At 34.9% G+C, this 12,362-nt stretch overlaps 1 protein-coding gene across 1 annotated transcript; it reads left to right on the forward strand.

The window, feature by feature from the left end:
- Positions 1–9,003: 9,003 nt before the first annotated feature.
- On the forward strand, positions 9,004–10,698 carry LOC121990384 (piriformospora indica-insensitive protein 2-like). The gene is made up of 2 exons (XM_042544522.1): positions 9,004–9,294; positions 9,370–10,698. The coding sequence occupies exons 1-2, from the start codon at positions 9,094–9,096 to the stop codon at positions 10,555–10,557; spliced, it is 1,389 nt and encodes a 462-aa protein (XP_042400456.1). The 5' UTR covers positions 9,004–9,093; the 3' UTR covers positions 10,558–10,698.
- Positions 10,699–12,362: the final 1,664 nt, after the last annotated feature.

Consider the following 12,362-nt stretch of genomic DNA (forward strand, 5'->3'; position numbering starts at 1 on the left):
TGGGTTGCATGAATTTTGACTTCCAATCGGATAGGGACAATAATAAGTCAACCTTAGGGTTTTGTGTTTACTTTAGGAGGTAAAGTCATAACTATGGAAGAGTGATAAGCATAGGTGTTTTTCTGGACTCCACCATAGAAGCTTAGTATATGGCAAGCCTCTGAGGAAACCATAAAAGCTGAATGACTTAATTACCTCAAGATAGACTTAGATATGATTTCTAGTTTGTCCAAAGATTATTACAATTTATTGTAATAATAATGGCGCAGTAACAAACTCGAAGAAACCATGAGTCTATAAGGCAAGTAAACACAATAGAGCGCAAGTACTACCCAATACAAGAAATCGTATAAACGAGGAGAAGTTGTTCCCGCCTAGAATGCATCAGATGATGACCTATAGATCTTTTCACTAAGGTCCTTAAAGCGAGAGCTTTTGATGGACATGTTGAAGGGTTGGGAATCAGATGTATGGCAGCAAATATGACAGCTTAGTCTTTTAGTATAAGTGGGAGATTGTTAGAGTGTATACTAAAAGCCTAGCTTTTGGTATAAACATTTATCTAGAAATAAGAATCACATTGGTCAAATATCTACATTTATGATAAATGTAGTTGTTCAATTAATTTATATTGTAGATAACATGGTGTGTGGTGTCACACACAGAGGATCATGTTATCAGTACCTTATAAATTATAAACAGTAGCTCACGACCATAATGGAAAGGAACAAACCATTGGAAGGTCGTAGTGTAATTAGGTATTAGTTTATCTTAACTATATAATTACACTAGTACACTTAGAGTGTATTGAGAAGGACCATTAGAGGTCGTTTCTTTTATACTGACTTTATAAAGAAACAAAGACCTCAGTTATTATGGAAGTGTGTGCTCTTAATCCTAATATAATAACAAGCACATATATTTGATATTTATTTCTTTAATTTATCAATGGGTGAGATTTAGTTCGATGAATCAATAAGCCCGATAAGTTGGGAAATGATATCACTTATAGTGTGTGTTGTTGATTATAGAAGGAAACTGTGTCCTAGTGATCTAGGTTGAGAATGCCCCCAAGAGGAGCTCATAAGGATTGTCATGTTAAACCCTGCAGGTGGACTTAGTCCGACATGACGATAAAGTTGAGTGGTACTACTCTTGGAGCTAGATATTAATTAAGTGAGTTGTCAGTAACTTACTTAATTAGTGGACATTTGTTATCTTAAACACAGGGAGACTAACACACTCATAATAAGAAGGAGCCCAAAATGTAATTTGGGATTGGTGTGGTAGTTCAATAATAGTTCTTTAGTGGAATGAATTATTATTGATGAAATTTAGTTGTGTGTTCGGGGCGAACACGGGATGCTTAATTTCATCGGGAGACCAAAACCAATTCCTCCTCTCGGTCCCTATCGTAGCCTCTAGTATATAGAGATTTATACCCACCGCATACCCACCTTCTTACCCATCCAATGGGGCCGGCCAAGCTAGCTTGGAACCCAAGCTAGGGCCGGCCAAGACCAAGTGGATGAGCCATGTAGGTGGCCGGCCAAAGCTTGGGTCCCAAGCTTAGGTGGCCGGCCACTAGAATATTAAAAGGATTTTTATTAAAATTATTTCTTATGTGGATATCATGATTTTAAAAGAGAGTTTAAAAATTAAAAATTTCCTTTTATAACTTTCTACAAAAGATTAAGAGAAGAGATTAATCTCTTTCCTTATTTGTAGATTAAAAGGATGGTTTTAATTTTTGGTAAAAACTTTCCTTATTTGTAAATCATCTACATGTTTAAAAGAGTTTAAAATTTGAAATCTTTCCTTATTTGTTGATTAAAGGAGGATTTTAAATTTTAAGAAAACTTTCCTTTTTAACCATGTTCATGATTTAAAAGAAAGTTTAAAAATTAATAATTCTCTTTTATTAGTTTCTACAAAGATTGAGAAAAGATTTGATATCTTTCCTTATTTGTAGATTAAAAGAGATTTTAATTTTAGAGATAACTTTCTTTTTATCGACATGTTTAAAGAAAGATTTTAATTTATTAAATTTCCTTTTATAAACCAATCATGAAGGATTAAATTATTGGAGAAATTTTATAAATTTCTGGAGACAAATTGAAGTTTTAATTAATTAAAACTCTCCTTGTTTGTAACTTTAGTGTGGACCATGTAAATTGAGAAAAGGAAAATTGTTTTAATTAAATAAATTTTCCTTTTCATGGCAAAAAATTAAGGAAGTTTTAATTAAATTTCCTTATTTGCCAAGACCAAGGATTATAAAGAGGGGATAGACTTCATGGTGAACAACCTCTATTATTTCTCTCCTCTTTTCCTTGGTGTTGTGGCCAACCTCTTTTTCTCTCTTCCTCTTGGTGGTGGCAGACCTTCTCTATTTTCTTGGAGCTCTTGTGGTGGCGGATACTACTTGGAGAAGAAGAAGAAGAGAAAGCTTGTATCCCTTGAGCTTGGTTGGTGGAAAAGATCTTCATCTTTTGGAAGTTTTGTGCTTGGCGAAACTTGAAGAAAGGAGAAGAAGGTGCTTTGGTGGATTCTCATCTCGGAAGATCGTTGCCCACACAACGTCCGAGGTTAGAAGAGGAATGGAGAAGATCAAGAGGTCTTTCTAAAAGGTATAACTAGTATTTTTCTTCCGATCATACTAGTTATTTTTGGAAATAATACCAAATACAAGAGGCTTACGATTCTAGTATTTCGAATATGTTTTTCGAAGTTGTGTTCTTTTGTTTTATTTTTCCTTGTGATTTGATTGTTCTTTTCGGTTAACCTAAAGTTATTTTAGGAAATTAAATATTAGATTTCTATAAAAGGTTTTGTCTAGTCGGTGGTGGTTGCTCCCATATCTAAGAAGGCCATGTGCCTCGCCACGTCAGTACTGGGAACCAATTATGGAAAATAATATTTAATGGAATTAATAACTTAAGGTGATTTGGGTCAAACGTGTTAAGTTCCGCAGGAGATCCAAGTCAAAACATAAAAGAACAAATAGATTAAGTTTTGGATCAAACGTGTTAAGTTCCGCAGGCGATCCAAAATTTAATTTAAAAGAACACATGGTAGCTAGGAAAAGGTTCAGACCTTTGTACAAAATTTTTGTACAGTGAAACCTCTAGGCTTTCCGAGTAGTAACCAACACCAACATGCCATGGAGGTTCAGATCTTTCATACACTTGTTCGGATAAGTCTCTGTCTTCCCCAAGGGGTGTTGATACTGTTAAATATCAATTCACTAACTTTGGGTCATGTTGAAGAAGGTTTTGAATACTAGCATTGTTGTCGGTCTGCAAGTCTGCTAGGATCAGTTAAAAATATCTCGTTTAGGGGTTGACTTAATGGGTCAGCATTAATGATTTAGTCCTTTTCTATTGTGTAATTGGGATATTCACTTAGAGAAGAACTGTAGTCCCTGACAATAAAGAGATGGAGATCCATGAGGATGATGCTAACCAATCTGTTGGACCAAGTGATCAGACTGGTGAAGATAGGGACATAGGGTAGTGGCAAATGAAGTGACGGCAGTAGAATCAGAACCTGATAATCCTGTTGCCGAATGGAGTGAAGATAGCGACAGCGACGAGAAGTGGATAATTTCTCCTATTAACCCCAACATTTTAAGGCTTTACGAAGATTGTGCTACTGATGTATCTACCTGTTTGGTTCGTCTTTCATTTAGCTTATCACACGACATTTTCCTATCAATTTGCTCGTGTGTCATGCAACAGACAGAAGGGACTAGCTGCGTGACTTATCTTTTACCTCCATTGATGGCTGAGTTATTGCAAAGATCTGCTTCACACCCAAGACACCGGATGGATCTGAGAAGCTGCCAAAGATATTAAAGCCAGCATGGCAGGGCTTGGCTTGATGCACATTGGAGAGGGTGGTCCATTATTTCATGGGCCACTGCCACCTCATCAACATTAATGCAGTTCGTTGCTGATTCTCTCCGGAGTGGCGGTGTGTCGTGTTTGTAACTGTGTGTCATGACGATGCAAGTGGCCCTTGTTCTGTTGTTCCTCCCGTAGTCATGGATGCCCATCTACAACAGCGCGGCATGAGTTGTACATTGAGTACTCTCCAGGGTCAGTAGGAGAAAGATGGGCCATAAAGTTGCCCTGCCTTCTTGCTCTCACTGCGATGACAGAGCAGATCAGTCCCAGCAGAAAGCCTCAAACTCTCATTATTGCATAAGGTAATTCGAATGTGCGTACTCTGGAATTGGTAGTGTATATGTTTTGTGCATCAAGCACCTCTAAGAAAATCTTCAAGTTCAAGGCTCTTATGGGATGGTTCTGATTGGTGCGATCTACGTGGGAAGAAATAATCATGGCAATGTCTATCGTATGCACTGTTACTCTGTCACCAATCCTGTTTCACCACCAACAAAATTCGGAAGTTTGTACAATTGAAAAAAAAAAATAGCAGTTTTCTTTAAATTTGAAACTTGTACTCCACAGTCGACAATTGTTATTATTTCTGCCTTTTCATCAATCTGCTCAAACAAAATAAATAAAATATGTGTATAGATGTAAGATCCCAATAGAATGGCGACACTACTTGCTACTTGCTAAATGACAACTGGTTAAATGAAATGGGTGAATAGGGTAGGATCAGGCAACAGTTGACGGTACATGCAAGATCAGATAAAGTCCACGCTCATTCATGAGATCGAGCTGCTTTCTGGCCGTCCTACGCAAGCATCGAAACATCGCTTTCTGTACCTTTATCATTACACCTACTGGAGCACAAGGGCAGTCCCGCTTTCTCCCTTACATTGTTGAACCAGCAACGCCTTTCTAGTTACAGAACTCCAACGTCAAGACACTGCTTTTCACTAATTCCCCGGTCATGTCCTTACTGCTCCTCTTCTTCGCTCCTGCCTGCTACTTTAATATGTGCCATGTTTGTCGCTTCTACAACACTAAATGAGTGAGTCACAGTTCAACCATTTTCAGTTTAAATTAATCAAGTTTAGCCCATTCCATTATCAAAATGTCAATTGGATCAAATTGAAACTAAAAGATAGTTTTATAAACGAAAGAAAAGAATGGAGATCAGAAGCAGCATATATAAGAACTGCCACACCGGAATCCAGCATTATCAGTAAATGTGTGAAAGAAGAGCCAAATGAATAGACTTCTGCATGTAGAACAAGAACGAGATGCAGCCGCAGCAACAGCCGTAGAGTAACATGCACGTAAAGGACATGGTCCTCATTTAATTTTAGATTACAAGATTGTTTTTTATGTTTTAAATTAATTAACCACAATGCATAAATTAAAATTTATCCTAAATAATTAGTTTTAGATTCTTGTAAAAAAACCTTAATTATTAGAAATTAATGTTGAGGTCTTTCCAACATCAAACTTATGAAACTGAAAAAAGGGTTGGGCTATGAATTACCGACTGATCAAAGTACAATTCTCACGAGATCTTCCTTCGTTATACTTACGGCCATGCATGGCGCATCCATCCTTTCCCCTACTTTACTCGCTTTACTCTTTTGTTTCCATTTCCATCTCAGATTTAACGAACTCCAATAAATGCCACCCTTTGAGATCGTTGTCCTCTCTTTAATGTTTTTGGGTTTTAGAACCTCCATAGTTGCAGGAGTTCTTCAAGAATTCCGTTGATGTTATTAGGACGGTAAACAAGCTGAGTCAAGTCGAATTTTGAGATATTCAAGCTTGTTTAATAAGGTAATCGAGCCGAGCCGAGCCGAGCTAAGCTTAAAATGAATCAAGTTTTTGAAATGATTGTTCAAACTTAATTTGATTTATTTTTATGAACTTGAGATTGTATGAAGTTTAACTTAATTTTGGTTCGTTTAGATGTTATCGAGATCTCAATTCAAACTTGACATGAGCTTAGTTCAAGATTGGTTTGAGTTTGGTTCGAGCTTGATTCGTTTAGATGTTATCGAGTTCTTAATTCAAATTTGTTTGATTGTTTGAAACTTTTAGTTGTTTGATTGATTATTAAATTTGATAATTTAAATTTATTTATTTTATTTTATTTTATTATTTATTTAGCATATTAAAAAAATTACTAATAAATATGGTTCATCAATATTTTTCACGAACATTGCTCATGAATATTATTCACGAATGTTAACAAGCTGAACACATATGTGTTCAAGCTTATTTATTTAGCTTAATGAACTATTCAAGCTTGTTTATTTAATTAATTTTATGTATATTGAACGAATATAAATAAACTCTTACCAAGCTGAACACTAAACTGATTCACGAACACTTAGTTCATTTACAACCCTAGATGTCACATTAGCTTCATACATCTCCTCCACTATAAAAAAAAAAAATCAATAACTTTTTTATGTATTTCATATTTTTTTCATAAATTATTTTTTTTTGATATTTTATTGTTTTATTTTTTTAAAAAAAATTAACAAAAAAGGGAGAGCCGCATCTTGTAGAAACGAGGGAGCTCCCTCCCACCGTCCCACGATGAGAAAGAGCTCCCTCACTTAGGGCATCCACAGTAGTTAGAACCCATTGTGAGCTCCTTCGTTGCCACGTCTGCGCCACATCAAAAGTTAAAAACCTCATACCTCTTTCCACTATCAAAAAACCTCTCAACAACTCCCTCATGGGTCCCACACTTTTCATTATATATAATTCTCATTTCTCCTTCATATTTTACATTATACACCATTAATTTTTTATAAAATTTAAATTTATAAATTGCTAACATGAAACAACATTAATAATTAAAAAAATACATAAATATTACAGTGCATCAAATAAAAAGACATAAATTACAATAATATATAAAAATAAACGTAAACTCATCTACACCAAGCCATGTCTCTGTTTAATTTTTTCCACCATTTTTTCATGTAAATAAAGTTGTCCTGGTGTCATCTCACTGGTATCCTTCATAAGAATTTCATAATCCTTATGAAAGATCTCGACTTCCCGCAAAGCTATTTTTTGGATTTGATATTCTTTAATATTTTGTCATTCTTTGTCGATGCTATGTTCCATTATGTCGCCCTCTCTGGCTTTAGATTTGCTCTTTCTCTTTGCTGCCTTTTGCCCTATAGGACGAATGCAGACTTCAGAGTCATCTAAATCAACACTTGTATCTGGATTTGATGTTGAAGTGTTCCCCCTGATTCGGATGTCCTTGCCTTCTTGTTAGAGTAATGAGCAATTGATTGTGGAATATATTTTTCATATTCTTTGAGAACCCTCCACACATGCATATACTTAAAATTCTTGCCTTTGTTGTTGGCTTTCCATATATTCAATGCATTCTCCAACACATTCTCGTCACTCCAACCGCTTTGCCGATGAGTATAAAAATTATTATAAGTTGCAGAAAATTTATTTACCATCGGTGCAAATCTATAATAATGTGATTTTAGTCGTTGATAACTTCTCGTCATAGATCTAGTGGAGCGATGTTTGTTGTAGTAATCAGCTATACGTTTCCAAAAAGTTTGATCCTTCTAGTCATTACCAATGATTGTATCAGTGCTTATAGTTGCTCATGACTTCGCAAGGACCACATCTTCATCGAGAGACCAAAATCTTCGTTTCGATTCATTTTCCTCCAGCTCAACTTCACGCTCCTCTTGTGATGAGGGTGGTGGCAACTGAGTTGCAGGAACAGATGACGGTGTTAGAGATTCTTTGTCGCTGATAGATGGATCAATAGTTGCCCTTCTTGATTCAATCGAATGTATGACAGGTGGTTGAGTAGGAGAAAATACGTAAGGATAATGTATCGCAAGTTGGCTACCCATTGCTGACAAATCTTGGGATGGATACATACCAAATGGAGCTGGGGCGGCGTTACTTGGATTCCACGTCTGCAAAAAATTTTGAGAACTTTGGGAATTTGAAAATTTTGGACAATATTGTGGAACATATGAAATATTTTGAACATTTGGAGGATATCGTGGATGAGAGAAAATATGAGGATATTGGATATTTGGAAGAGTGCGAGTATTTTGAGAAGATGTATTTCCTTCCATATTTGAAGAATTCAAAAGATTGTAAAGGAAGTATTGAGATTTTCATCCATCTCGAATACAAATAGGGAATGAAAGAAAGAAATGAGCTGAGAGCAAAAATAGCAATGGAATGAATGAAATATGTCCCATATTTATAGATTTTTTTATATATTAAATAATTAAATTAAAACGTTGAACAACGGCTAAAAATTAATTGTTGTTCAACGACATGCAATAAATTAGCCGTTGTTCTCTTGTCTTTTTTTTTAATTATTAAAAAAATTAAAATAGAAAAAAAAAATTGAAAACCATGAAGAAGCGGCTCTGTATCCACAGAGCCGCTTCTTCGTGTAAATGAAAAACCTCCCTCCCACTATGAGAGGGAGGTTTCTCATTTATGGCACGTCATAGTGGGAGCTCCGAAGAAGCTCCAACTATGGATGCTCTTAAGCCACCTAGATAAGGAATTCCCATGGATGCTCTTGCCCTTAGCTTTCTTTTGTTTCATCCTTTTTGGTTTGCAAACACTACCGGGGATAAAGCCACCCCAAAGGTTGGATGGACTCCAGTCCAAGTTTGTTTTTAGTAAAGTTAGTCATATGTATTGATTTTATTTATTTTTATTAAGCTTAAGCCCTAGTTAAATTATTTTAGCCTTTAATTTTTTAACCTGTTAACTTTCTTTTAATCCAATAAAATATAGAAAACTTAAATAACTAATCAATTTTCTATATTTTCATATTCAAAACTTGACAGTTATTTCTTGTTAGGAAATGTAGCCCTCCGCTGGTGTAATCATGCAATCTTAAAATTGATTAAGAATTTTTATTTGTCACGCCATATGATTTATTTTGATATTAAGTTTGAACTGTAAAAGTGAACCAATTTTAAATTCAAACACCCAAGCTCGTGGCTCCATTTCTACTTAGTTATTCTTGGATTTTTCAAGATATTTGATAATTTAATTTATTAGACGGGGAGAGGTCCAAGTTATTTCCGTCGACGTGAAATTGTCTGGCTTCACGACACGAGCATAGTTATAAGCTCTGCTTCTTCTCTTACTGCAAAACTTCAACATTAGGAGAGGAGTGGGGATGTGGAGGATCACTTCTTCGTGGGCTTTTCTCCTCCTAAATCTCCTTCTCTTCCATGCACTGGCCGAAGCAGAGAGCTCCAATGTTCCAATGGACAAAGCAGAGCAGGAAGCCTTGTACGCAGTGATCCAAGACTTGGTCGGAAAGTGGTGGAACGGTTCAGATCTTTATCCTGATCCTTGTGGCTGCACGCAGATACAGGTTCTCACTGTTCCTCAAAATATTTGATGCCTTTTCAAAGATTTCAAAGATTGATTTTGAAAATTTTGACTGCAGGGAGTTTCCTGCGATCTGTTTGACGGTTTGTGGTATGTCACTTCCTTAAACATCGGCCCGATCCTTGGCAACTCCCTGGAGTGTTCATCCGACGCCAAGTTCAATCCACAGCTGTTCCAGCTCAAGCATCTCAATAGCCTCTCCATCTTCGATTGCTTCTCCTCTGATCAACAGCAACTCACCATCCCACCAAGCAATTGGGAGAGACTGGCTTCAACCTTGGAGAGCTTAGAACTCCGGTCGAATCGCGGACTCACCGGGAATATTCCACCCAATTTGGGTCAGCTCAGCAACCTCAACTCCCTAGTTCTGGTGGGAAACTCGTTAAGCGGTGAGCTGCCAATGGAGCTTGCCAACTTGGTCAATCTAAAGAGACTGATGCTATCTGTAAACAAGTTCTCCGGTCAAGTTCCTTCTGCTCTGTTCGCCAACATGGCGCATCTATTGATCCTGGACCTCAGCAGCAATCACTTGACTGGTTCTCTCCCTGCTTCCCTCTGCAATCTCAGCTCACTCTTGAAGCTCGATCTCAGCAACAACCAGTTCCAGGGAAGTCTTCCAGCAGAGCTGGGAAAATGGACGCAACTCACCCTACTAGACCTCAGGAACAACTCCTTATTAGGTGCAATGCCAAAATTAGGATCACTCCGGGATTTGCTTCTGGCTTACAATCCATGGGGAGGAAATCTTTTGGAATTCGAGTGGGGAGCTTTGCAAAACCTCTCTACATTGGATCTGTCTCATATGGGCTTGACCGGTGCGATTCCTAAGGCCATTACGGACCTGAAGATATTGAGGTACGTTGCGTTCGATGGGAACCAGCTCAGTGGCACTGTTTCTTCTAAATTTGCAGACCTGCCTTCTCTCACCACGTTGTACCTCAATGACAACAACCTGAGTGGAAAGCTCCAGTTCCCTCGAGGATTCTACGAGAGGATGGGAAAGAGATTTGCGTCTTGGAACAATCCAAATTTGTGTTACAGTGCCATCACTTCAGGGGATGTACCTCGCGGTGTGGCAAGATGCAAGCAAGATCAAGAACACTCGACAGAAGAGTTCAAATCCAATCAAGGGGTAGACGAGGGAAGTTTCGATGAGCATTCTGGGTTGATAGCCCCCTTGATTTTGACTCCTGCTGCATCAATTAGTGCTCTATGGTGGGCAATTGTTTTGATCATGATGTTGTAGAATTGTTAAATTACTATACACCATGTAATTTTGTTTTGTTGGGCAGCAGCTACTTGCAAAGAAGCAAGAACGGTAGCTTAGTTATGGGCTTGGCTATTTTTCTGTGACAGCTACTTAAAAGTGGAGGGCTGATGGATGTCTCGAGAGATCTTGTCAGAAGTTTTGATTTCTGTAACAGACGTCAGAGGCTGTTATCACGTCGATCTCAAAAGAAAAAGCACGTATTCATTGTTTTAACATTAATATTTATTAATACATCATTATAATAAACATCTCATCCAAAAAATAGGGTTCATTTCATATCATCCTTATAACAATATATTTCTTTTATTCATATTTCTTTTAATATTAATACTCATCATTATTTATGTATCTTATATTCCACTCAATCATTTTAAAAATATATCATATTAAATAAATATATTTCAAATATATTTAAAAATTTAAATTATTATTATTATTAATCTTACTTTTTAAAAAAAATAATTTTACTGTTTTTGAAATTTAAATTATAAATTATATATTTTACATATCCCAATTTTAAAATTTAAAATTTATAACTTTTTAATACATAAAATAAAAAAAAAAAATAAACATGGGTGGACCACACTGGCCCACCCCACCTTTGCTTGAAAGCGTTAAGGACTATGAACATGTTCAAGTAAAGGAGTGTTATAACACCTCTTTATAATGTTTTGAATAGCAAAGGATTGTTATAACACCCCTAATAATATTTGCATTGCAGGTACTCTTATTTATGAGTCTCACAATGTATTCAATTATCTTAAAATTATATCATATTAAATAAATATATTTAAAATATATTTAAAATATTTAAATTATTATTATTTTTTAATAATAATTTTATTTTTAAAAATAATTCTACTATTTTTCAAAAATAATATTAAATTATTTTTAATATATTTATTAAATAAAATAGATGTTTATTTAATTTATAATTTTTTAATAAATAAAATTTTAAAAAAAACACATAGGGTGGGCTGACTCACCCCACATTGCTTGAATGGGTTCAAGTGAAGGGGTGTTATAACACCCTTTCACAATGGTATTTAACACCAAGGGGTGTTATAACATCCATTAATATATGCATTGCTGATGTGCTAATGGTAATGCATTGTGGATACTCTAAGGATGTGTTTGATTTAAGTTATCATGTATAACTTTGATTATGTGATTATCAAGTAATCGTATAACCAAGGTTATAGGGAATAAAACATAACCAAATGTTGTTTGGTTCAACCTAATGCAACAAAAATTTATTTGTTTGAAGGTTTTAATGAATAATCTATTTTAATATTTTACTATATTACCCTTAGTTACAAAACCAATCATATATTATTATTGTTATTATTTTTAAACTCTACATTTTTTTTATTTTTTCTTTTTCACATTTTTCTTTATTTTTATGTGTATTTTAATTTTTTTTATTTTTTTTTAATGTTTTTTAGTTTTATTTTTATTTTTTTACATTTTTTTTCTATTTTTTATTTTTTATATTTTTTTATGTTTTTCCTATTTTTTTTATTTATATATATATTTTTATTTTTTTACATTTTTAAATTTTTTACGTTTTTTTTATTTTTCTATTTTTTATTCCTTTTTTTTATTTTTTATTTTTTATTGTTTTCTATTTTTAATTTTTTTTACATTTTTTTTATTTTTTTAAAGTTTTTTATTTTATATTTTTTCTTTACATTTTTCTAGGATTTTTTGGATAAAAAAATTTGGTCAACCCCGAAATAAAAAAAAACCTCAGTTTTCCGAGATTTTCGGATTCTAGGTTG

This window comes from Zingiber officinale, chromosome 6B, assembly GCF_018446385.1.
Source record: "Zingiber officinale cultivar Zhangliang chromosome 6B, Zo_v1.1, whole genome shotgun sequence".
Classification (NCBI taxonomy): domain Eukaryota; kingdom Viridiplantae; phylum Streptophyta; class Magnoliopsida; order Zingiberales; family Zingiberaceae; genus Zingiber; species Zingiber officinale.

Bases quoted from the DNA above. Each gene is read 5' to 3' on its own strand.
- LOC121990384 (XM_042544522.1), top strand. From the start codon at position 9,094: ATGTGGAGGATCACTTCTTCGTGGGCTTTTCTCCTCCTAAATCTCCTT. The intron at 9,295-9,369 runs GTTCTCACTGTT...TTTTGACTGCAG, and splicing joins GTGGCTGCACGCAGATACAG to GGAGTTTCCTGCGATCTGTT.